This window comes from Populus trichocarpa, chromosome 8, assembly GCF_000002775.5.
Source record: "Populus trichocarpa isolate Nisqually-1 chromosome 8, P.trichocarpa_v4.1, whole genome shotgun sequence".
NCBI classification, from domain to species: domain Eukaryota; kingdom Viridiplantae; phylum Streptophyta; class Magnoliopsida; order Malpighiales; family Salicaceae; genus Populus; species Populus trichocarpa.
Window position 1 is genome coordinate 12,646,819 of NC_037292.2, and position 26,936 is coordinate 12,673,754.

General features: G+C 30.7%; 2 protein-coding genes across 3 annotated transcripts; both read right to left on the minus strand.

Annotated features, from left to right (window-relative positions):
* Positions 1–15,797: 15,797 nt before the first annotated feature.
* LOC7473196 (vignain) lies at positions 15,798–17,666 on the minus strand. 2 transcript variants are annotated; one of them, XM_052455460.1, is made up of 4 exons: positions 16,982–17,666; positions 16,642–16,874; positions 16,402–16,546; positions 15,798–16,216 (listed from the first exon to the last, which is right to left on the minus strand). In XM_052455460.1, exons 1-4 carry the CDS (start codon positions 17,424–17,426, stop codon positions 15,963–15,965), a joined length of 1,077 nt encoding a protein of 358 aa, XP_052311420.1. In that variant the 5' UTR covers positions 17,427–17,666; the 3' UTR covers positions 15,798–15,962. The 2 variants fall into 2 exon arrangements, with proteins under 2 accessions (XP_052311420.1, XP_024461750.1); XM_024605982.2 differs by having other exon boundaries at positions 15,798–16,220; positions 16,406–16,546; positions 16,982–17,624.
* A 5,339-nt stretch (positions 17,667–23,005) lies between these two features.
* Positions 23,006–26,645, minus strand: LOC18101639 (protein SIEVE ELEMENT OCCLUSION B). The gene is made up of 8 exons (XM_006379891.3): positions 26,483–26,645; positions 26,139–26,332; positions 25,926–26,033; positions 25,291–25,739; positions 24,954–25,063; positions 24,673–24,815; positions 24,066–24,557; positions 23,006–23,862 (listed from the first exon to the last, which is right to left on the minus strand). The coding sequence occupies exons 1-8, from the start codon at positions 26,490–26,492 to the stop codon at positions 23,245–23,247; spliced, it is 2,124 nt and encodes a 707-aa protein (XP_006379953.3). The 5' UTR covers positions 26,493–26,645; the 3' UTR covers positions 23,006–23,244.
* Between the last annotated feature and the right edge of the window lie 291 nt (positions 26,646–26,936).

The window sequence follows — 26,936 nt, forward strand, 5'->3', positions numbered from 1 at the left end:
TTGAATGTGAAATATATAATAAAATTATTAAATAATAACTTTCTTTTTTATTTTAAATTTTTACAATTTCAATCGACATGGATCAACCTATTAAACCTGTAATCCGAGTCTTTAATTGGGTCATAGACTAGAGTTACAAGCTATACTGAATTTAATAATTTTGTTTGAAATCTATCTATTCATGGTTTGGATTATTTTATTGTTAAACTTATTTTAATTTGTTATTAATGAAGTTTGTTCTTTCAAGGTTGTAACCGTAAAAGAATCATCTCAACCCAAAAACTTAAGTTTTTAGGTGAGGTTCCAAGATATGATTTATATTATTCTCTAACACACCCCCTCAAGTGAAAGCCCTTTGAGCTTGAAACTTGCACAGGCCCACATTACATTGTACTTAATTTTTTATCAAATAAATAAGAATAATGAGATTCGAACTCAAGACCACTTGGTCATCAAGACTTCGCTACCATATCAAAGAATCATCTTAACTTAAAAACTTAAGCTTTTAGGTGAGGTCTTAGAATATAATTTATATTATTCTCTAACAGTAACCTTGTTCGATGATGACTCAAAATAAAATAAAATGATTATCATTTTAGTGAATGGGAAATTAAATACGTTTGGGGGTGGAAATGACTAGGAAGGAGGATTGTCTTCTATGAATGTTTACTATATTCGTTCGTTAACGAATTGTTTTAGAAAAGAAAGATCAACTATCCAAAGTCTTGTTTTAAATCAAATACCAAAAGTCTTATTTTATGTTGTTATTCAACAATTTTGTTTTGAATTGCATGAAATGAAAAGGCCATTTTCTTCTTTGTTTAAATGTTAAGATTAACTTTGACAGGAGATAAAAAAAAAAAAGATTTGAGGTGAAGAGTTAATTGAAGTTTTTTTTTTATTATTAACGTGGGTGTCTGGGCTAATTTGCGCGTATCTCGATTAATTTCACGGTGAAATTTTAACGATATAAGAAATGATAATTGTTCAAAGAAGTTTGATATTAAATTAAAAGATAATGATTAATTGCAATTCCAATTAAAAATCAAATCAATTTTTTTTATCATAAATACTTGACACACTATGCTAGATTCTAAAAGTATTATCTAATATTTAACTTTAAGTTATCTTGTTTAGGGGGTATTTGATAATGTGGTAACGGTTATTTTTTAAAATATTTTTTATTATAAAAATATATAAAAATAATATTTTTTATTTTAATTTTTTTTAATATTAGCATATTAAAATGATCTGGAAATAACATAAAAATTTTTAATTAAAAAAAAAAAAAAAGATTTTCATCACATGACCGGGCTAGTTCATGTGAAGAATGTCATCTGAAAAACCTTATTCATTTGTCGCTTAGCTAAGATCTAATTTTGAGAGAGAAACGAGAAACGAAAAGTGTGATTATTGCAGAGATTTAACGTTGACTGGTTCCTCCACTTTTCAAACAAGAAAAACCCAGCGTCTTACCTCTTGAAGTTGAAGGAAGGATGTCCATGCGGAAAGAAAGCTTTTATTCCTGTCCCCCTGCCTTGTTAATTTCGAGGAAGAAAAAGAGAAAGCAGCAGGGATTTTAGAGGGTTTGTATAATTTTGATTGTAATTATTTTTTAAAATATTTTTTATTTAAAAAAATTTTAAAAAAATATTTTTTTTATTTTTAAAAATTTATTTTTAACCAATCTATTAAAACAAACTAAAAATATTAAAAAATTAATTTGAATTTTAGAGCCGGTACCTCTTGCTCCATCCACTATCAAGACTAGAAAAGGCACATCCCTTTTACAGGCTGTACATGCTAATTTTATGGTGTGATTTTGTGATGGACAGAGTTGCTGATGGCACCTCTATTATTTTTATCTGTGTAAATTTTACCATCTTTAAATAATTAAATTTAATAATAGAATATTTGTTTAATGGAAAATAGTTTTTAAAAATTTATTTTTTAAATTTTTTTGTATTTATTTATTATTAGAAAAGTTGGTCAATGAAAAATATTTTTCAGTTAAAGAAAAATTTAACTTGGTTTCTACGAAAGTGTTTTTCTTTTATTTTAGGCGGAAAACACTTTCCGAAAGTTGTAAAAAAAATTAGAAATATTATATTATTTACTAATTATATCAAATTTGGTCATCAAAGTTTTGATTGTTATATATATTTTGTTTTGAATAATTTTTTTTCAATTTAATTCTTTAGAATTTAATTTTTATATTAACTTTGGTCCTTATTTGATCCTCATTCTTTTTATTGTTATTTATTTTATTTGAAATAATTTATGAAATGATAATTATTATTATTTTAATTTTTTCATCTTTTAATTTTTTTATTTGTGAGATGAGAGAGCATGTTAGATTTCAAGATCGCCGGACTCTTCTCATCATCCATCTCCATCGCATCACAAACCCTTTTTCTTGTTTTCAAACCTGTTTCTGTCCAAACTATAATCTGTAAACAAATTAACTCGTGATCCCTCCAGCCGTTAACAAATCTGAAAGCAACTCAAGAGACTTGTTCCAAGACTAGAGCCATGAACCTTCAGACAGACATACCAGATGACAAGTCTTTTTTAGAGATGAAAATGGATACTCGGGTCAAATTTCTTAATATTTTTATTCTATTTATTATTTATTAAAAAATAAAAATAAAAATTATATATCAAGTTTCGAGTATTTATATAAATATCTATTACATACTATTATTTATTATCCAATAAAAAATAAAATAGTTAATATATAGTTGAAGTAAATACATGTATGTTAAATGATACATATTATGCATTGAATGCCAAAATTAAAATTAAAATATATCGTATTATATTAAAGAAATCTAAATATTTTACAAATATATCAATATAACAAAAATATATATTTCATACTATGTTCATGTTTTAGGTCAATTAGTATCATCAAATTCAAATTAAAATTGTCATCTCTAGTCTCGTCTTGTCTTTTTTCAACCTAAACTGTCGTTAATCTTGACGAGCAGCGAAGAACTAATAAAAAGCTGTGATTTTCTTGTTTAGAAAGAATTGCATCAACATTTGGTATTAGTTACCTCCTATTTGATTTTTTTTCTTCTTTTTTTTAGAAAAATACTATCTTTCACAAATTTTTTACCCATTTACATATATTTTGTTAATATTAATACTACATTTGAAATTTTAATTTTTCTTTATAATGATAGTTATATATCTCATAATCAATATTATTTTAGATTTTTTTTGTTTATAAGAGTTTTTTCATATTTCAGTGATGGGATTAGTTACCAGTTTTAATTTAATATAAATTCATATATTTTGAGAATTGGTTGATATGTACCCATACATAATTACATATTAATAGCCTTTTAGCTCACACGATCTATTGTGTACAACGTTTGTTAAAAAACAGTCGTAATTAATCCTGTAAGTGATTTTGGTTCATTATTAGCAATGTATGATTTTTATTTATAACAAGCAGTTTTAAATTTCTTTGAAATATTTAATAACTTGATTTATAATAATAATAATAATAATAATGAGTTTATATATTTTAAAATTTATTATATTAAGTGTATTCATCATCTTTTCATTATTTAAATAAATTTTTTTATAAAATTCAATACCTTTATGTTAAAAATTAATTTTGATTATTGCTTACAACATAGGGCTGTTACAGTAACTAGGATCTATCATGGGTAATGGTAGCCATTATTGGAAATTTGTTTAAATAACATTGTTAATTGGTATATCTATATCAAATTAAAAATAATGTTTATTTAGTTTTAGAGTTAAAAGTTTGTTGGAATTTAATATCTAATATAAAAATTTTAAAATAAACTATTAATATAATTAAAATAAATAATGAGTAAATAAAAAGTTGATTTTAAAGAATTATTTTGTTGTCATATTTTAGCGAAACCTAAAACTTTTTTATTATTTTTAAAGTGGGCAGTTGAAATGTTAAAATTGACTTCAAAAGTTTTTAGATAATAGAGATAATAGAAGTTTTAGGTAAAGTGAGATTTGAATTTAAACTCAAGTGCGTGTAAGGGCCCCAACCCAGTTCGACTCGTGCTTGGCCGAGTCCATGTTTGGGCTTGAATTTATTTTAAATTAAAAAATTATTTTTACTAATTGAAAATTGAACTTGAACCTTGTCCATATAGAATTATTTATTTCATCTCATGGTTTATCTAGTCCATCCTATGAATTTTAATAGTCTCTTTCAAAAGTATTTTCAACAAATTTGAATAGTTTTTTCAGCAAAAATCCAGATATAAAGCTACTATATTTAGATTCAATTTTTTTTATGGTGACTAATCAAAAATTGAATGGTGAAAAATATTTCTGAATTAAATAATTTTTAAAATTCACTATAAAATGGGGGTGGGGTGAAAGAAGAGTTGGGATTTTTTTCTTTGGATTTTTACATACTCTTTCTCACTTTATTTTTAATGTTTTTCTTCTCTTATTTATACTTTGATTTTCCTCCTAAAAAATCTAAAGTTCGGGTTTACTTTGTTAAGAGATAATGAAGTCATTTTATTTTGGTTCAAAAATCTTAGTTTACAAGTGCATCTAAATAAAGAATGTGTTTTTGAAAGACATATTATAAACATACTAATTGCACAAATAAAAAGCAATAAAATGGTAAAGATAAAGATTTCATTATTTATAACAACAAAAATCTCATTATTTTAAAGTATTTTAATAAATATCATTATTTGTTTTATTTTAACTATAATTATTTTATTATTAGTATTCATGCTAGGATTTTGATTTTATATTAATTCCAAACTTGAATATAAATTTAGAATGCATATTAGTATTATTTTAAGTTTTATTTTTGAATGTTTATATATTTAGACAAGTTACACACCCTGCGCTTTTCTTAAATAATATATATATATAATGCATTTGTTATAATAAATTAAACATCTTTACTCTTTAATCTAGTATACATAGATGCTTTGATTTACAACCTTTTACATGTGGCTTACCTTTTCCTCACCTCGTTGACCTAGAATGATTACATTGTACAAACTTGCTGACCCAAACCCATAGCTGGATTCATGAATGTGCATCAAATCACGCTTTTAATTTGGAAAAGGAGAGTCCTATATATGCAAGAGGAATGTGGTAGGCTCGGTTACATAAGCTGTGTTTATTTTTACAGCTTAACTGTGTTTTAAAATTTTTTTAATATATTTTTTATTTTAAATTCATTTTTTATATTTTTTTATTATTTTGATGCGTTAATATTAAAAATAAAAAAATCATTTTAATATATTTTAAAAATAAAATTATTTTAAAAAAACAACCTTTTCAAATATGTTATTATATGAAAATATGTAGTGGTGACAATTCCTGCTAACAGTAGAAATTCCTGCTAACAGTAGAATTTGTGTAATTTGTCGAAAGGAGACATGGAAGAGAAGGGAGAACCCATGTGATTTTGCTGACTAGTATCCAATGCCAGGTTACGTAGCTAGCATACGTGGCATTGCTTGTGGCTCAAGAGCCTTTGACCTTGGCCGTACAATATACCACCAGGCGCTGACACAAACAGCCCTTTTCCCGGTGTGTTTTACATTATATTTTAAAAGTGATTTAAAACAAATTAATTTTTTATTTTATTTTTTTACTTTAAATTAATATTTTTTTTTATATTTTGTTAATGTTAAAAATAATTTTAAAAAAAATAAAAAAATATAATTTTAATATATTTTAAAACTAAAATATTTTTAAAATACAACTGTTAATAAACTCTCAGACAAAACCAGACACATAAGAAAGCTGAACCCCGTCTCAATCGGGCAACCAATTGGCAGAACTAAGAGTGTGTTTGGTATTGCAGTAGCTGTTGTGGTTGTGATTTAAAAAAAGTTGTTTTTATAAAAAGTACTTTTAGTTGAGGTTGGTTTGAAAAAATAGGTGTTTGGTTAAAACTGTGGTTGAAATTGAGGTTGAAGAAAAAATAGTTTAATGTGTTTGGTTAAGAATGTTTTTGAAATTGAGGTTATAAAATAATTTTTTAAAAAATATATTAATATTGATGGTTTTAAATTTAAATATTGTAAAATTAATTACTCTTATTACATCATGAAAAAAATAATATTTTTTATAAAATATTTTTTATTAATTTTGGACGTAATGGAATTATAAATAGTTTAATGGAATAATAAAAAATATTTTATATAAAATATTTTTTATTATTCCATTAAACTATTTATAATTCCATTACGTCCAAAATTCATCCGATAAGAACTATAGTTTTCATAACTTTTTGAGCGTGTAATAAAATTAGATAAAATATTATCAGATATAAAATTGATATTACTGTGCGCGTGAATTTAATTCACTCTATACTAATTTTTTGAGAGAAAAAATTGTTCACATCGCGAATGAATTTAATTCTCTAAACTAGTTTTTTTTTTAAATTAATACAATTAACACACACTAAAAAAAAAAAAAACAAAAAAACCCAAACCTGCTAACAGTGCAATTCACTCGTGAACAGTGCAGTGAATTGCACTGTCCGCAGGTTTTTAATCCGCTACAGTGCATGCAAAGCAAGTTTTCGTAGCTTTTCCTTTCCAGCGTTTTAAACGCAAAAAACACGTGGACCCCATGCACAATAAAGTGATTTTTGTTATTATCAAACGGCTGCGGACTGCGTTTTAAATAAAATGCAGCCACAGCCGCGTAGACAAACGCCCTCTAAGGGAACGTTTGGGAACGCGGCTGCGGCTGCGTTCCTAAAAAATTTAATTTTTTTTTTTTACTAAAATTTAATATGGTTTGTATGTTTTGGATCGTTTTGATGTGCTGATATCAAAAATGATTTTTAAAAAATGAAAAAATATCATTGGCATGTATTTTGGCACGAAAAGTTATTTGAAAAGCATCCATAACCACACTGCTAAACATGCTCTAAGCTGATATTGTAATTTATAACTAATTTCGTGATACTTAAGTATGCTGGTCTTGATGATTAATCATATATATATATATATATATATATGATTAAGCTGTATATTTTGAATTATTTTAATATATTAATATCAAAAATAATTTTTAAAAATTATCATTAATATATATATTAACATGAAAAATTAGTTGAAAAGTAATCGGTAGCCTCACGAACATATTCTTATATTTCAGAAACTGAGTTGTTTTCTACCCAGTTATTTTTTTATATTAAAAAATAAAAAAATATAATTAATATATATTTTAACATAAAAAATTATTTAAAAAATAATCACTACCCCTCACAACCATATGAAATATTTAAGAACGTAGAGTTAGGTATCTATCCTAGATTTTTGAGAATCATTGTGTATGGCTACGGACACCATGGCTGTGTCTGCACATAGCATGGGCATCAAGGTTTGACCATGGATTTGATTGGAACAAAGTGGATTCAATTCAAAATTGCACACGCAGACAAATGTAAACAAGGACGGAATGCACAACTACTCTCAAATGATTGATACACAAACCCTGTAGGCGACAAAAGCCGATCCATCCACTCACAATAATTGTGCTTTTGGATAAAAAGTTTTTTCTAAATTAGTTTCTTTCTAGATATTTTTATGTAATAATTTTAAATATTAAAATAAATTAATTTGATAAGTTTTCAAGTAAAAAATACTTAAAATTTTTCTCTAAAATTTTACAAGCTTTATCCCTGAAGGACTCGTCCATTGATTAGAGTTTGGAGTCAAAAACTTTACTCGAAATTGACTTTAATTATATACTTTGACTCTTGTTTTGAATTTTTTTAACAAAAAAATTATATATACAGATTTTTTTAAGATTTTTTTAAAATATTTTTATAGTTAAAAAATTTCTAATTAAAAATAAAAAAATTTATACATACATGTAATTAAATAAGTCAAGAATTATATATATTAATAAATAAATAAATAACCCAATGATAACTAAAAACAAAATTTTAAAAATTAAAAAACAAATAAAAATCAATATATTTAACCTTGTAAGACGAAATATTTATATGATCGTATCTGCTAAATTTATTTATTAAAATATATTTTTTATTCAATTTAAGGATAATAAAAATAAATACACATATTAAATTAAATTGAATAAAAAAATAAAAAAATCTTCCAGCTGATTTTAGTTAGTTTGACATTAATCTAGTTGGTGAATTCCCAGTTAACTCTGTTTTTTTTCTTTCTTAAAACCATGTTATTTTAAAATTATTTTCTAAATTAATCTAGTTTAATCCGCACAGTTTACAGGTAACGCTATGTTAGATCAACTCTCGAATAATTTGTAATAACTATGCGTACAGTACACGTGGCTCTGTTCACCGTTTGTATCATGTGCTGGATGCTTGCTGGCCTGGCCATGCAATAGCAGTCCTCTGTCTTTTCTTGCCACTTCTTCAATGCCCATTTTAATGCTCTCTGTCGTCTACTGCTCCTTCTCTGTTACAGTCATCGTACGTGTCCACCCCTCAATCTGCGTGTCTCTTCATCCATGCCGCCAATTTTCTCGATTTACTGGGGGTTTGACACGTGGATCACGCGGTCTCTGTCAGAGCATCTCCTAGATGTTCAAATGGATTGATAAAATAATATTTTAAATAGCATAATATTTTTTTTATTATGTATATTTTAATGAAAAAAAATGGTTTGAAAAATAAATTTTATTAAAATAAAATAAATAAGTGTTTTATTTTTTTTAATGATTTTGATATTATTTTTTTTATATGACAATTTTATTGATTTATTTTTTTGTTGGCTCCAAGATACGTAGAAATAATATTTGTAGGAAAAAAAATGCATTTTAATATTTTGTTTGGCTTTTTTTTAGAGTATGAAAAATAAACAAAAAAGAAAGCAAAATGTTACTTTTTTATTTTTAGCTATTCATTTAGCAATTTCGTTGGAGATGCTTTCATGTCTTTGGGTTACTCTGACATCCAGTTAAAAAAAAAAAACATGGAACCAGTAATTCAATGAGTTTATTTTGATTTTGTTTAGCACAACATGATTTTTTTTTGCACAACATGATTTTTGTATGTTTTTAACGGGTTTATTAATGAAATCTACGAAAGGGATGTAAACTAAAATGAGTAATAATTCAACTATTAAGATAGAAAAAATTAGAAGGGGTAAATAAAAAAGGTTAATAGGTAGGGGGTCCGTACAAACCAGCCTTGCTTTTGTTCAGTTAGATAATTTAACTTGAGTTTTATTATAATTTATTTTTTTTATGTTTTTAAAATATCTGGGTAAATATATAGTACTCAATCGAACCTAAAAAGAACCCCCCTCCCCAGCCCCACCCAATCCAGTGGTATTGCTCACCGTCTGCTTGCCACCATTTTGGCCGTCCTATCACCCTGCCGGTGGCTCGGCATCATTAGACTACTCAGGGAGTACGCGTGCGTGGCAAGTACGTTTTTTTGAGCCAATCAAGGGCACACGGTTCGCCACTTGGATCCGTCTATTTTAACTCGTCTATCTTTCTTTGAAACAAACCAAAAACAGATAAAAGAGAACTAAATGGCTACATATAGTTGGTACTGACACGCTTGAAAAAAAAGAGAAGGCTTCGGAAAGACCACTACGTACGGCTGCTTGTCTTCTTGTGGGTGGTGCTTTTCTTTCCAGAGACCACTATTTTGGCTGTGATGCTTTATTTTCCTGCAGAAGACTTTATTTTACCACCATTTTAGTTTTTATGTACATGTTTTTTAAGTTTTTTTTTTTAATAAAAACTGAACTATTTCTCATTTTATTTATACACTTTTTATTCGGCCTCGTTAATAAATTCTTTAAAGAAATACATGAAAATCACGTGCACAGCAACAAAAAATCAAAATTTTTTTAACAAACAAACAATTCGTTTAAAAGCCCCTTGAACTATTGTTAATAAATTCGATAAAATACATGTAAAAATCACATGCACAAAAAATAAAATAATTGATACGTGAATTTAAAAATTAGAGAAAAATAAAAGCAAAAGATATAAAAGCCCCCTGTTAAAAGATAATAAGGATATGGTAATATTTTTAAGGAAATAAAAAAATCTAAGACTCGGATCATCAACTTGATTGTTTCTAACAAGTTTGATTAATTTAATAAAATCATAGATAAATCTAACAAAAAAATTGACAATAATCAACTACAAAAAAAAATTATTAATATCATAGAAATATATAATCTTGATATTTTTAAAGAGATTCTATAATCTTATTTAATAATAAAACAAAAACTAAATCAAAATGTGATACAATAGAAGAAAAAAAAATCAAAATTCAATTCTTGGTAAATCAAATATTGAAGGATAAAACTAGATTTTATTTTTTAAAATAACAATAAACTCGACTCGAGTCAACTCAAGTCAGCTCACTAAATTCACGACAAGTCTATAACACTAAAATACTCTCATAAAAAACAAATTGAATAAAATACAAAGCTTAATTACCAAACCAATCTAATTTTAAAGAGTAAATTTCAAAATTATTTATACAGGTTATATTAATTTGAATTTTTTTAAAATTTTACATCTGAACTCCACCACTAATAAAAATATAGGAGTCCAAATAGTACAAGTTAAACTAGATGAGTTTAAATATAAACTTTAATAGATCATAGGAGTGAAAATTATAATTAATTGAGTTCCGAATTTGTATTTTCACTGACTTAATTAGCACGGGCAGGTATATATAAAAAAAGGGTATAAGATCGGTGCAAAGGGTGAAAAGGAACCGAATCCCGTTCCTTTTAAATGTAAATGTAGTCGCAGGATGCCTCAACTAGTTATTTTTAATTGTTTTTTTAGCATGTTTGGAAAAGTAGCTGTACTGTATGTTTTTTTTGAAAAATCTTTAAATTAATATTTTTTTAATTTTTTTATATATTTTAATAGGCTAATATTAAAAATAAAAATAAAAATAAAATAAATATTATTGTGATGTATTTAAAAAAATCCATTTTAAAAAACATATTGCATCACAATCTCAAACACGAACTAAATGTATGTTTGATATTGTGGTATAAGATGTTTTTTTTAACTATTTTTTATTTAAAAATATATCAAAATATTTTTTTTTAAAATTATTTTTATTTTTATTATTAACACATAAAACAATAAAAAATATCAATTCCATTTTTTTCCACATCAAACATTTTTTTAAAATATATATAAAAAATTCAAATTATTACACTTCCATATACCGATTTAGTTTTGAAGTTGATGCTAGTAGACTGAAATATACTATTACCGAAAAGAGAAGCTACACATGAGGGGTTTTTTTTTTTTTTTCTTGGAAGACCACACGGGTCCTTTTTTATCCGAGCTTTAAGAAATAAAGTTCCAAATTCTAATTGAAATGGCCACCCAATATTTATATTGCTCGATTATCTATGATGTGCTGGCTTTTTTCATACTGCAAATTTAAATGTGAAAATCACATGTATCTCACCTCTAAACTTAAATGTAAAAAGTTCCATGCTTCTATTTTGGAGCTTTTGAGGATTTTGATATTATTTTTTTATATATCCTTTAAGTATTATTTTCAATTGTATTTTTAAGTTAATATATTCCTAAAGTTTTTCAACCACTCCAAAAATTGGATAACTCTAATTTTTAAAAACTCATGTCACTGCCACCATAAAATTTCTCCCACCACCATTACCGATCTCTTAACAATTAAAATAATTTTACAATCATTTACTAGGTGATTTAGTGGTAAGAATTTATGATTAAAGGATTTGCTCTTTTTATAATCTCAGGTTCGAGACCTGTGGTTGCTAATATGATGGCCATTGAAAGTTTACATGGTCGTTAACTTCAGAGTCTGTAGAATTAGTTGAGGTGCGCGCAAGTTGACCCGGACACTCACGTTAATAATAATTTTTTTGTTTTACTTTTCATGTTATTTTTTAGCTAGTTATGCTCTAATTGGTGTAGTATACACTTAAATTAAATCATATAAATGATATAGGAAAATGGGACCCAAACATTCAAATTTATAATAAACCCAAACATTTTATGCTATGCAATAGATCGATGACAAAAAGCCAATTTTTAGTTTTTTTGTTATTTTTCTAAAAGAACAACGGTCCATAGCTAACTGAAAAAACGTTCTTAACCATAGAAAGAATTAAAGCAAACTTTCTTGCGTTATCGAAGATAAATGGCAGATGTCTAACAAGATCGAGCGCACAATGATGCGTGGGGTATTTTCTTTATTATTTTTGGTATAATAATATCTTTTGTATTATTTTCTTTATACTTTTAGGTTTTGAAGAGTTTGGTAAATTAAATATAATTTTTAATTTGATTGGATCGAGTTAGAATTTTAAACAAAGATTTTGAAAATTTTATTTTTAATCAGATTAAAATTTCATAATAATTAGACATCAGAAAAGCCTCTAAATAAGTTACCGGTGTAAAATTATTTTTATTTTTGTGTTTAAATTGTTTTTTCTATTTAGATTAGAGCTTTTAATTTAATTAGTATTTTATTATTTATAAATTTTAATATTAGATGAATTCTTTTAATTAGACAAATTCTAATTATAATTTTTTTTTTATAAATGATTTTGAAGCAGGATAAATAAAAATGTCTAATTTATTTTTAAAAAAACTTTCAGTTTTTATAAAATTAGAGATTTTATGGCTTTGAAGTCTCTATCCCCGAGCCGAGATGTTTCCAAGACAAAACGCAGGAGACAATGGGTACCCACGAATCTCCAATTCTATGTTTTTATTTTATTTTAATTTTTTTTGTTTTATTGTTTCGATATCTCATGTTAAAAACCCCAGAAATTAATTAGGATAATAATAATTATTTTCTCCGTTACCGATTATTAACTAACATATTTCATATGCATGGGCGCCGGCCTGCCCTGCAGAAAAGAGAGAAAAATATCAACAAGAACAGAGGGAGGAGGGAAAGAATAGTGGAAGAGTTGAAAACTGATATGGAAGAGATTGGCGAGGGACAAGAACGCATAAAAGAAATAAGACAAAAGTGTGAAGAGATAGAATCTGAACGCCAGAAACTCAAACAGCAGAATATGATGAACATATCCAAGCAGAGTGATTGCAATGTAATCAGGATGAACCTGATGCTTAGTATTTTGGAAGCTCGTCAAGATAACAGCTTTGTTCAAGCTGATGAACGTACTCAGCTCCTCCGGTTTGTCGATTAATCTCCTTCGCCCTTTAATTCCTATTTGAAAAGGATATTTTGCTTTCTTTTCTCAGAATTGAATGTTTTTATGCGCCAGCCTCACATATCTCTATCATGGATATGCGGTATGAGTCTGTGGAAGAGGTTTCGATTATGAATTTCCAACCTAAAAGATTAAATATTGAAATTTTGTTAAAAAGACAGAAAGGAAAGAGAGAATAAAATGTAAGACCTGTTTGGGAGTTTGGTAAATATCGTATTCTAAAGTGTTTTTATTTGAAAAAAAATCATAAAAAATAATAATTTTATATAAAAAAACTATTTTTTAAATTTTAGATAAACGCATTTTGGCAGCGCTGCCAAACACTGCATTTAAAGAGAGCTAGCGTTATATACCTGGTACCGCAGAACGAGAAAAATCCAATCCAAACAGTTCCTCCAAAACATGAACGATTGCCCAAGAATCAAGATGAATTTTTTTTTTAGTTTAATATGCCGGGCCAGCTTACGCATACCTTAATTAATTCCACGGACCTTGAAGTTAATGACTATGTAAACTTCCAGTGGCCATTATACGAATAACTATAAGACTCGAATTTAAAACTATAAAAAGAACAAATTTTTTAATCCTAATTTTTTACTAATAGACTGCCATCTAAATAGTTCAAGATGAATATATTTACTTGGAGGTTAGGCAGTCACATCGAGAATCCTCTCCTGCAAAATGTCCAGACAGATATCTTATTACTGTTTGGTTTATTAGAAAACATTGATAAACGACAACGATGACAATTTCACATGGCTTGTCGAGTATTATTGACTTTTTATCAGATTTAATTTGACCAGGGTCGGTTAGTCGTGCTTCCGCTAATTCCATTCATACGTTTTTAACTATAGAAAGGATAAAACAAACTCTCTTGCGTTATCGAAGATAAACGACAGACGTCTAACAAGCTCGGGCGGGCACTTTATTTAATTATTCTTGCATAATAATGTTTACGGTATTATTTATTTCCTTGTTAAGACTTTTAGGTTTTTGAGTAGTTTAATAAAAATTTAAGAAATAGTTTGGTAAATTAAATATAATTTTTTATTTGATAGTTGTTTCGAGCTAAAATTTTATTAAAAGATTTTAGGGATCATATTTTTTTATTGTGTTAAAATTTCATGATGATTAAATATTAGGAACGCTTTTAAATAAGATCTGAAAGTTAATGGACAAGATTATTTTTATTTACCTTGTTGTATTTGAATTTTTTTTCTATTTAGATTAAAATTTTTAATTTAATTAATATTTTACTATAAATTCTTTTAGTTATGCAAGTTTTAATTAGAGATCCTATTTCTATAAAGGATTTTGAATGTATAAATAGAAATGTTTAACTTGTTTTTGAAAAATCATCATCATCAAAAATTTATAAAATAAGATATTTTCTCTAAATCACTTTTAAAAGAACAAATCACAACTTTCAAGAGAAGGACAAGGGTACTGGTGTGTTTGGCATTATAATTACTTTAGTGATTGTGGTTTAAAAAAAGAGTTTCGTAAAAATTATTTTTAGTTGAGGTTCATTTAATAAATTTAAATGTTTGGTTAAAACTGTGGTTGGATAAAAAATAGTTTTATGTTTTTGGTTAATATGCTTTTCATATTGAGATTTGGTTGTGAACTACAATATTTTGAAAACAAATATATATATATTCTTCAACAAAGACATTTCTCTTAAAACATTCTTTGTCGTTACAAAAGATATTAATCATACCATCATTCTTGGTACTCCATTCATTGACATGATCACTCCATATCAAGCACATCATAATTGTATGACTTCCAAAATTAATAGCATCAAACTTATATATATTTGTTTTCAAAATATTGTAGATTTATAATTATTATTAAACAATGAAATGAATAATCCCTGTACAATAGATTCTTTTATTGTTTCATCAAACTATTTACAATTTTATAACGTATAAAATTCATATGTGAAGGCATTTGTGATACTTGTTTCAACCCAACCCTAATTGCACTTACAAAATCAAACACCTTTTAAGTTAACACAAGGTAGCTACAATTATGGGTTTGATAAAGTCTTTAGTGTCAAGATGATTAAAAAAAATCAACTAATGTCTTTTTGGCCAGCATAATCCGTTGTATGTGTCGCTTAAATATGATGAAGTGGCAAGCGTTCTAGTGTGTGTAATGCATGCATCAACAAGTTTTTTTTAATTATATTTATATTTATTAAATATTAAATTGCCCTTTAGCCAACTTGAATATAACTAAAAAACAAAGTGAAAATAAAAAAACCCTGAATGCTGGTTAAATAAAAATATATTTTCAAGGCTAATTTAGTTATTTTACAATGCTTTTAAAATGGTAAAAGACCTTTTTATCTTGGATCAATTTGATAATAACTAATTAACTTTATAGAAAAATTATATTTACCCCAATACCAACTCATTAATTTTTTTAGAAAGGATAAAAATATAAATACATTGTTGTAATGAAAAGTGAATCCTCCTCTCACATTGAAACCGTGTTTTTCCCTCTTCAATTAGGTTTTGTTAATTAAAATAAAAAAATTTGAAAAAAAGAGTGATAAAAAGGCATAAAATTTTCCTAGAATTTGACTTGTAACTAAAATCGACAATACAATAATATTATAAAATAATCGATCTTACTTAGGATCAAACAGCTTTTATTTCCATCCAAGCTATAGCATAGAACATTACATCTGTGAAAACATATATTATTTTGGTTGAGGCGATCTACTCTTTATTTAGCCACACCGATCAACTAGAGTTCATCCTTGCGAGATGGTGCTTTCTTGTTGTCTGAGCGCAACTTGACTGGGTAGGAGGCCTCCATTGTTATGCCGCACAATCCTTCTTCTGCATCAATCCCACGTTGCATTCTTATGTAACCCTTCTCTCCCCAATCGGTGCCCCATGAATTCTTTACTATCCAGTACTTCGTTCCATCTTGAGTCGTCCCATAGCCCACAAGTGCTACTCCATGATTCAGCTCTGTGCCGCAATCTCCAGTGAATACTCCCTGCAATTAATGCACCCAAATTCCATATTTATCAATAATAGCTAGATGTTTAAAATTGCTGGCTTACTAAAATTCAGTCGATGTTTTTAAAATTATCTGAACGTGCTAGATAATTTTTAATTCTAACTTTCTGAAACACACACACACCATGAATGATCACTCTCGTAACTGAGTCAGAAACTTGCCTCCGAGTAGAACTGGAGATCCTTGCCACCAGCATCCATTGCAATTGCTACAGGTTGGTTTGCAACAGCTTTCATCAATGCATTCTCATCATTTTCAGGCACCATTTCGTACCCATCGATATTCACAACAGGAGAATTCATCTGCAACACCACGAGGAGTTATGGTCCATGTGCATCAGAGACATACAGTTAATGTAGAAATTAGAATTATTGTTGACGCTATAAGTCATCTTAACCTTGTTTGAGTCACATGGCTCCTCTTTAGCTCTGTATGGATACGTATTCTCTGATGTTAATCCACCAATTTGCTTAATAAAATTAAATGCGTCTTCCATCAATCCTCCATTGCAGCCATGGTTATCAGAATCGCAATCAACCAGCTCTTGCTCAGATAGAGAGATCAGCTCTCCCGTTTTGATTTTGTTTATACCTTCCACTGCAGCTACAGTTGAGAATGCCCAGCAGCTACCTACAATAACATCGGGAATTTTTGAGTAAATAAATATTGTCCAAATTAAGCAATATCTACAGCCATATATATTTGCCAAGTAGAAAATCCAGAGATCAGAGACTTACCACATTTGCCTTGGTCCTTTATACCGGTTACTGCTCCATTCTTCCTCCAGTCAACAGAAGAAGGAAGCTTACTTGTATCCTCATGCATGGACCCAGTTCCCTGTCTTTGTCCACGGAGCACCCTGTAGTGGCTAACCTTTGAGCCTCCATAGTGTTGCAAGAACTCATGGTTGGTCATATCAGCAAAGCTATTCAGTTTCAACTTATAAGGCCTGTCCTTGTGGTTCACCTTGTGAATATGTTTTAAATTTTCCTTGAATACATTGAAACGCTCTTGTTTTTCAGCGAGGCTGCGAGAAACAGTGTGATGGCTCCTCCATCTCTCATACAAGTCCCGTAGTCTCTCCTCTGATGCCAAGTCCTCTTCAGTGTAGTCAAAACTATCAGCAAGCCTGAAAACCAGAACCACTGAAAATACAGCCAGGATGACTTTTCTCGTATCCATAACAATGGGCTCAGATTCTATAGATTAGCAAAATGGCTATGATATTATCTTGATGTAAATATTCACTGAAGAAATCAAATTCTACCTAGCTTTTGAACTGTGAGAGAAAAGGCTGTTTGATTTTATTCGGGAATGGCAAGAAGTATATCCTTGTATATATATTCCCAGTGGGCTCAGATGGGCTTGTTGCTTCTCGGAACTTTAACCCAAATTTGGGGGGGAAAGGTTACGAAGGAAATAGCTATAAGTGACAATCATCTTCTTGGCATCAAGTACCGAAAGAGTTGGCAGAGACATTAGTCATTTGGTTTTATATAGAACATCAAGAAAAACGTTGGATGCTTATGTTACATATTTTGGATGTACTCGAGCTTTAATCAAAGTGTAAGCGGAAAGATGATATTTTTGGAGGTTAAGCGTCTATTTTTGGAGTGATGCTTCATCATCTCGCGTCCATCCTGAAGCCAACATGAAAACCACGTTCCTTACTCGACCTGTTTCGTAGAAGGGGACGAATATTAGCTGTGATGATAGCGGCTATATATGGAAATGGAACACGATTTTGAGCAAGTGTTGCAGAAGGGTGCATGTCTTTTCTTGAAAAATGAATAATCTTGATAGGGTTCTGCTAATTATCTTTTTTATGAGTAAATTAATCCTACATACAATGATAAAACATATACAAAATCGTCAAAAACCATTATATTATTATAAAGAAAGCTAAATGGCGTGTAGATTTTACTATAGTTATAGACACAGATTACTGTGGATTGTGATATTTACATAGTTATGATGTGTAATTAAGAGGATCATGAGGGTGTTTTTGTATTTTCATGTTGTATTTTTTATTTTTTAATTAAAAAGCTGCTGACGCGTGTTCCACATGTTCCAATGAGTGGGCGGCACCCGCACCATTAAAAAGGCGCGTGAGACGCTTCTCGGTGGCCAAATCTGGCTATCTGTCATATAAATAGATGCGCTGACGTGTCCTCTTCCACATGGTGGGGCGCGGGTAGACATATCATGGTTGGATTGTCGTCGATGATCAATTGTTTGCGTTTTTTCTTTCTTTTCTCTCTCCTGACAACTAAAGTGCATAATTGTCATCTGTTTGTTTGTTGTTTGCTTGGGTTTGGCATGAGTTGCCAGACCCTAGCACTTTGGGTTTGACAAACACGTCAGACTCAAGGTCCAAGGGTCTGACACCCGTGGCAGACCCAAGCCCAAGTTACTTAAGTCTGGTTGCCACGCTAGGCCCAAGAGCCTTGGGTCTGATAGTCATGTTTGGTTCTAGACCCAGGTGCGGGTCTGGTATGATTGCTAGATCTAAGCTTCGTGGGGTTGACAACCCCTGTGCACATGTACTGTGAACTAAGACACAATCTACTGTAAACTTGCATAGTGGATATTCCAAGTTTTGAAGGCTTGAGATGAGGCTAATGTTGTCTTTTCGCATAAAGTTAAATTTTTATTTTGCTTATTGGTTGATAAAGATGAAGCCCTGGTTGTGGGCGTATTTCAATATTTCTCATAGACTCATTGATATTAAATGTTTCAACGGGGGTATGGTAGTCTTTCAACAATTATTTGCATAGTAAAAATACTATTATATCCCTAAGGTTAACAAAATCAAGACCTTTTATCCAGGTGTTTTTTGACCTTTCACACACTATTAAATAGTTAAAATACATCATTTTGTCATCTGTTTGTTTGTTATTTGCTTTGGTCTAGCATGGGTTGCCAGACCCAAGTACCTGGTTTTGGCAACCACGCCAGACCCAAGCTACTTTGGTCTGGCTACTACGCATGATTGTCACACCCAAGACGCTTGAGTCAGGTACCCTTTTTCAACCCCAAATTTTGTGGGTCTGGAAGGGGATGTCAAACCCAATTTAACAATAACAACAACAACAACAATTGATTTTACCCTTCAAATCAAATCAATATTTTTTTCGATAATAATAATATTTATTTCATGTTTAATAATATTAATGAATTTAATAATAATAATAATAATAATAATAATAATAATAATAATAATAAACTTGTCTAACGCACGGGTTTGGCCCTAGCTCCTAGGACATGACAACCCCAACGTCAGGTGTATGGCAGCCATCTTATGTCCCAGCGCTTGGTGCCCACAACCTTACCTTGCCCTAGCAAAATCAAAACTGATAATTTTATCCCCAATTATTTTTTCAATAATAAATGCATCCCATAAAAAAGACAACCCCCCTACTACATGCTTTGCAAGTTTATGTGGCAAGGATAATTTTATCATTACACTGCTTCAATTCACAGTGATTTGTGTCTAGATAAACAGTACTAGCTACTCGGAGAAAAAAAAAAAAAGAGCTACATGTGAGGGAAGGTATTAAGAAACTATATCACATCCAATAAAAAAACAAAATAAAAATTTGATAACGGATCGCCATTCATAAAGTTTAATTCTTTGGAATGGAATAAACTCATATTGAACTCAATTATCAAATTCAATATGCCAAAGAACAAAAAAACCTTTTAATAAAATTAGCTCACAGCTATTGTACTATAATCGTGACTTGATAGGTTAGGATATTTAAATATTATAATATTCAATACAAATACGAGTACATAAGATTCAATGTTCTATCAAGTCTTATTTTTTTAGAGTTTAATTATAACCATTACTAGATTTAAGTAATCAATATATAAAATCAAAACCTAATTTATCTATATAATGACATATATATATATATATATATATATATATATATATATATATATATATATATATATATATATATATATAATCAAACTAGCTTTACTTTTAAATAAAAGAGATAAGATAACCTTTTGAATTAAAATAATTATTTACGTGTGTTGTATGAAATTTTTTTTTCTCTGTTTTTTTCTTCAAAGAAAAGATATCAAACATTCTTACTAGTAGTTATTTATAAGTTGATAGAAATTAACAAAAGAAAAACTAAAAAGCATGTATTAGACTAATAATCTTATACTTCATGTTTCTAAAGATGAACGTACGCTCATTATTTTTTCTAGAGGCATCTTCATGGAATTTGCTAAATAGAAAGTTAAAAATAAAAAAAATATTAATTTAGTTTTTAGATGCTTGTTTTACATGCTCCAAAAAAAATACTAAAAAAAATGATAAAATATCATTTCTCTTATAAAAATATTATTCCTACACTAATAAATATCTTCGAATCATTAAGAACATGTATAAAATTTCAACTTTCAAAACTGCAATCCTATTATCAGCCAACAAAAACATTAAAACTCACTCTAAAACTGACTCTTTAAACACTTGAGACCCAAACTAAACTTAGAAATAAAAAACATGCATTAGCAACCTAGAAAAAGACATCAAACACCTACTCCTACCTTTAACAAATTCCAAAACTACTATACTTCGTCAAAACCAAACACACAAATATCTTTTAAGCATCTCAACAACCTTAACAACTTCAAAACAAGATTAATCAATTAAAACAATATTTTCATTCATTAATCAACATAAATGCTAAAACACTAAATAATGCAAAAAAGATTCAAAAACATCATTAAAGATTGAAAAAAGCATGAATGAGCAGCCCACATGGACTTCACCCTTGATTTTTCACATGGTTATACCTTCTCCAAGATGTTACTTCCCTTCTCTTTTCCTTCCTTCATTCCCTTTCACTTTATATTCTTTCTAAAACTTGCTAGACCTTCTATATTAGGTCTTTGAACCTTCACAATAAGCTCTTTTTATAGAGTATATCCTCATGTTTTTCTCTTTTCTCTTTTTTTTTTCTTTCTTTGATTTTTAGGGATATTTCTAGGCTTTTTCTAGGTTTTTTTAGTGGATTCACTCAAAAATTGATCAAAGCTCAGTCCTTTGATCAAAATGAGAGAGTTCTGGACAAATGTTAACAATTGACCTTTGTCTTTCAATGGTTTTTGGGGATAATGGTTTTGCTTAGGTGGTTTTCTCTTTCTTGGAGACAAAGATAAGCATTTCTCACCTTCTGATCTCAGATGAAAGATTTATGGCATTTGATAAAAATCCTCTAGGAGTTTTTAAATGCGAACATAAGAAAAAGTTAGGTGGTTTTGTACATATAGGTATCTCAGTTAAGGTTGACTGAGTTAACCACTTTCGAGGCTTTGTCGGAGAAAGTTTGATGCAAACGTCATCGAAGATCACCTGAACTTTGTAGAGGTGATGCACACCTTTCATTTGGATCTATCATTGCTCCATTTGGAGGTTTGTAGCTCCACATTCATTTGCTTGAAGGTGTCAACTCGATTAACATAGAATTTGAAAATGCAGTGATGACTGATTAGGGACAAGATGTTGGAGATTTCCATGGAAGAATTGAGATGTAAACATCTAATTTTATGAAAATAAGGTTGTAGAAGGGATGTTATTCTTTCATTTGGAAAAAAAACCTTGAGCCATTTAGAGGTCTAGAACTCCACAACGAGCTCCTAGAAGATACAGACTCAATCATCCAAACTATCAAGGAAGAAGATGAACAGTGGGTGAACAACACGTTATCTTGGTTAAACTCCTATAAATTAGAGTTTTTATTTGGGATCTGACAAATTTCATTTTAGTCCATATTCTTCTAATTGCTTTTAATTACAGCTTGAAGTGCCTCCAAAACTTTTAATTTCATGCAATTTCACCCCTGCCAAACCCAATCATTAGCCCCAAAGTTTAGTGTGATTTTCATCATGGTCCTTGGTTTCTGATTTGTGCATTTAGACCCTTAATTGAAATCAAACCTTTAAATTTCTTAAATTTGGCTCTTGATCTGGTCAATTTCAGCCCTTGATGTCTCGTGCCCTTTATGATTTGGTTCTTAGTTCTAAATTTCTTTAATTAAACCCCTAATTGGCTATTAAATTTTAATTTTTTCATAATTAAGTCCCTGATTTGACCAATTAAACTTTTCAACATCCGATTTCAGTCTCCAAACTTCAATTTCTTCTAATTAACACCCAAAATAACTTTAAAAAACTGATTTTCCTTGCAATTAAGTCCTTAATAAAATTAATTAAGCCTTCCAAAATCCTCATTAAACCCTTACTCATCTAAATTTGTATTTTTTTACCCCAAATAAAAATATTTTCATCGAATGAGTTTTTTGTCAATCAGAATTGGATCATTAATTTTTTTAATCTTATACATTTTGGTCCTCCAACTTTTCCACTTGTTATTTTGGTTGTTTACCACTAACTTGGACAATCTTCTAGGCATTCTTCATGAGAATTCTCTTGTATTTTTAGATTTTTTTTCTTGATTTTTTTTATGGGGTAAAAAATGAATAACAACAATCCTTATCATGCTTACCCGAGCAACAATTTTTGTTGATGTATGTTTAGTATATTGAAAGTCTAAATTCAGCAATAAAAAGTCTTAATTAGTAGTTGCTGTTAAAACCCACATGATAATTTTGAAGGGTTTTGAATCCTGATTCAAATACGTTTTCCGCAAGGCCCACGATAGGGTTTGATTTCTAATGCTCCTCTAATGAGTGGTGACAACATTGGCAAGCAAGTGGACAATTAAAAACTAGACTGCCATGTTACTGCAAACAATACATGTATTCATTAATAACAAGCACCTTAACAATACACATACCGATTAGTACTTGAAAAGCCTTGACAAATTTCACACCTGAACTAAATTAAGCAATCACCTTAGATAGTATCAGCAGCAGTGGCGGCCATAGGATGGGTTGTGGCAGGATTTTTGTCTTAGCTGAGATACAATATGATTCAAACCGTAGATAGCGCACACACCATTATTACTTAAAATTAAAGCTTAATCGGTACAGCAACGATACATGATGAACTTCTCCATGGGACGGCCACATTCAGCACAAACAATCCTCTCTGGAATGCTTCCGGTAGCCCCTGGAAGTATGAGACGGTTGCAATGGGATGGGCTATGGAGTTCATGAAGGTGATCATTCAGTGCAGGCAGAAAACCCTTTACTTCTGCACTTTGCTTCCATGATTCAAAGTCAACAAAGCTCTTCAATATGGTATCTCCCTTTGCCTTGGCCATTTCATCCGATCCCTTACTTATCACAGCCCATCCTTGATCACTTCCATCAAAGCTGAGCATTGTCATTATCTCTTGCATGATGGGATCATTATCTGCAGTCCTCTGGTGTTGCACCTTGGAGTGCCACATGCTCTCCAGCCTCACCCAGAAGAACCAGATCAAAGTAAGGTCTGGCAATACATGGCTAAGGTTCTCGTTTACAATAACACCGTTAATCTTTCGGGCTTTCTCCTTGGGGTTGCTCTTCCCTACATAGAGCATTTCTAACTGTATTCTGGCATCTTTCGCAACTGCTTTTGCAGTCGCGGTGAATTTGCGGATCCACTCGATATCCTCCCCACCATACAAGCATATGAACTTCCCTTGCTGTATCTGCATTAGGAATTAATTAGTTGAAAAAAGCGTGAGTAATGCGTGTATGGGATTCCTATACAACTCTCAGGTTGTTGTTTAGTTTATAAACCTGTATCAAGTATACAGACAAATGTATGCAGTAGATGATGTCGGTAGAGAACTGAGATGAAGACTATATTTTAGTTTTATAATATATACATGTAAAGAGAGCAAAGCTATACCCAAGACGAGAGAGCTGGATCGATGTTATCTGCCAGTAAATCGATTTTCCAGGTTTCTTCTTTCCAGAGTCCTTCCTCCCTTAAGCTAGTGAAAGGGAAAGCCAGGCTTCCCCAAATCCACATCATGTGGATTGCATTGGGGTTGACTACTTTCCCTTGTGGATCCAAGACCACAAGCAAGGCCTTCTTGTTGAAGTGCCACACCTCTTTAATGTACCTGATGACTGCAACATCTAGCAATGAAGGCTGATAAACAGAGTACCATGGCATAGACGATTGAAAATCCTCATACTGCTTTTTCTTTGTTTCATTCCATGGGGTGGATCTGTCCATAACTGGGAGCCAAACGATCTCATATTGACTCTCTGCTCTTCCTGGTTGCTCCCGCGCCTCACTGTACATTTGTTGCAGCATCAAAAGCTCTTCTTGGGAGGGTTCAAGGTCAGAAATTAGTAACAGCACACTCTTCCTCCTCAGCAGATCAAGGCTGGCCTGTAATAACAGTGGGAAACCCTCGTACAGGATGATCTTTAACTAACATTTTTATTGGATTAACATCAATATAATCTGAATAGAATAGACTGAAAGAAGAGAAGAATAACCGAACCCTTTTCTTGGTTGAACCATCAAAGAGTGGTAGTTGATCGTCCTTGGCATAAATTAAGGCCTTAAGAATCTTCATATTGTCAATGTGGACAGATTCCAACAGGCGCACAAGTGTTAGATACGCTTCATGATGTCTTTTCTCATCTGATTCACAAAAAGATCACTAGTCACCACCATCCAGCATATATTATGCATCAATTTATATATAGAATCATAGATATATTAGAATATATTGTTTGATAATGGATTGCAGTCATTTGAGTGGGCAGGACACGGACTCACCTATGTGTTGAAAACAAAGAGTGAGCTGCTTCACGAGATGGCTGTGAATATTGCTGACCTTGTAGGCCAAGCCTGATAGCTCCCAAGCCTCTGTTGTGGATGCTATGTACCTGAGAGCAGATGATGAGATGCAAAAGAAAGTTTTAACACTTTTTTGCAATCTACTTTTAATATGGATTCCTTGCATGTGCAAAGTTATTTTCATAGCTATCTAAAAAACTTTCTTTTGCAAGAGCAGACTGAGCTTGCCCAATATGTAATTTGGTGCAAACACAATTCTGATTAATATAAGAAATTCATTTGAGATTATGGAGAAATTAAAGAAGGAAACACATACTCATGACCCATGCCAGTAAGGCCCACAATCTGTGATGTGCAAGCCACGATACTCCTGATGGTCCAGTAAACAGCAGTGGGGATATGCGCTGTGGCAGTTAACATTTCAGGAGTGTCAGGGGTGATGTATTGAGATGGAAGCTCCTTGAACTCAACAATGCATTTGGCCACATCCGTCATGGCCCTGATAAGGTTTGTAAGTGCCTCGAACTTGGGTTTCAAAGCCTCTGCTCGTTCAATTATTTCCGGCAATTGCTTCAGAAGTGCAACCGCTTTAGCTAGTGGGTTTGTAAGGTAAAGCTGGGAGACAAGCCAAAACTCGCCATAGTTCAAGGCGAATGCAGCTAACGCTACCACCACCTTTGCATCCCATGAGTAGTTCGATACCAGGTTGAATATTGCTAAAGTTGTTGCATGTGCATCTCCACCTCCAGAACACTTGCAGGACATCTGTTGGAATTAATGCAGCATGCATATTCATGTGTATCTTGATTAAAAAAAAAAAGCAACGAGACAGCATAAACTTATAAATGCTGAGATCAGTTCACACTTCAATCACAGTGGCACAGTGCCTTTGTTACCAGGTGCGTACTACAAGATATTTTCTGCTACCAAGTTGAAACAAGGCTTCATTACCTCGCAGGAAATCTTGCTGATTGTGTGAGATAGCATATCGATCATTTCATTAAAGCCATTTTGAAGAACCTTCTCTTCCAATTCATAAAGTTGTGCTTGATGAGATCCCTAAAATAAAGGTCATCGGAACTAGTAAAAGTAGAACAACTTAAACAAACTTTATATCAATAAAATAGGCACAACAGCGTCCAAGAAACAGTACTGGTTATATACCTGATGCTGAACAAAGTCGGTTATGCCCGGGGCAGGGGTGGCACGGTGGAAAATGTCCTCAACAATTTGAAGAAGAAGCTTCACAGAAAATTCACGGCCATCAGGAGCATGAGTGGCCTGAATTTGCTTCATCATTACATTTTCATCAGATGCTGCAAACACGGTGCGTTCACGCCTCGTCTTTTGAGGTGCTCCTGCCATCGAGGTCAAAGTAAACTATATAGATTCAAATTCTAAAGGGATTAAGTGATAAGAGTACTAAAGAGAACTTGTGTTGGCATGGAGTTGCTTAGCTCCGAGGCTTATATAGGTCTCACAAGAACAAATGATGCTAGAACTAATACCTTGCTTCATGCAGGGTTCAAGCTTTACAGTGACATCACAAGAGAGATTTTGTAATTTTGGACAAGGACGTGTCTATCATGTGAATGATTAAATTGTTGAAAACCTCAGTCGAAGATTCGAACGCTAGTTATGCTGATTGAGCTTTAATCTTGTGTTATCTGTTGATGCTGAAATGCCACAGGATACATTATCCATACTTTCCAGTTAACTCAGTTTTTGAGCAGCAGTGCCCTTGCTGCTGTGCCTTTTGAGATGTCCTAGGGTTGAAATCCTTTCATAATCCTGCACTAAAAGGAACCCCGAATGGACGTATAGCTTAACTAAAGCAACTCGCCTTACTAAAGTTAAAGCTGGTTCTGATAAATGTTGATCGTCTTGTCAGTTTTCAAAAAAAACCTTCAATCATTAATGCATCCCTTTAATTTCCTTACTTCACGTATGGTAACCCTTTGC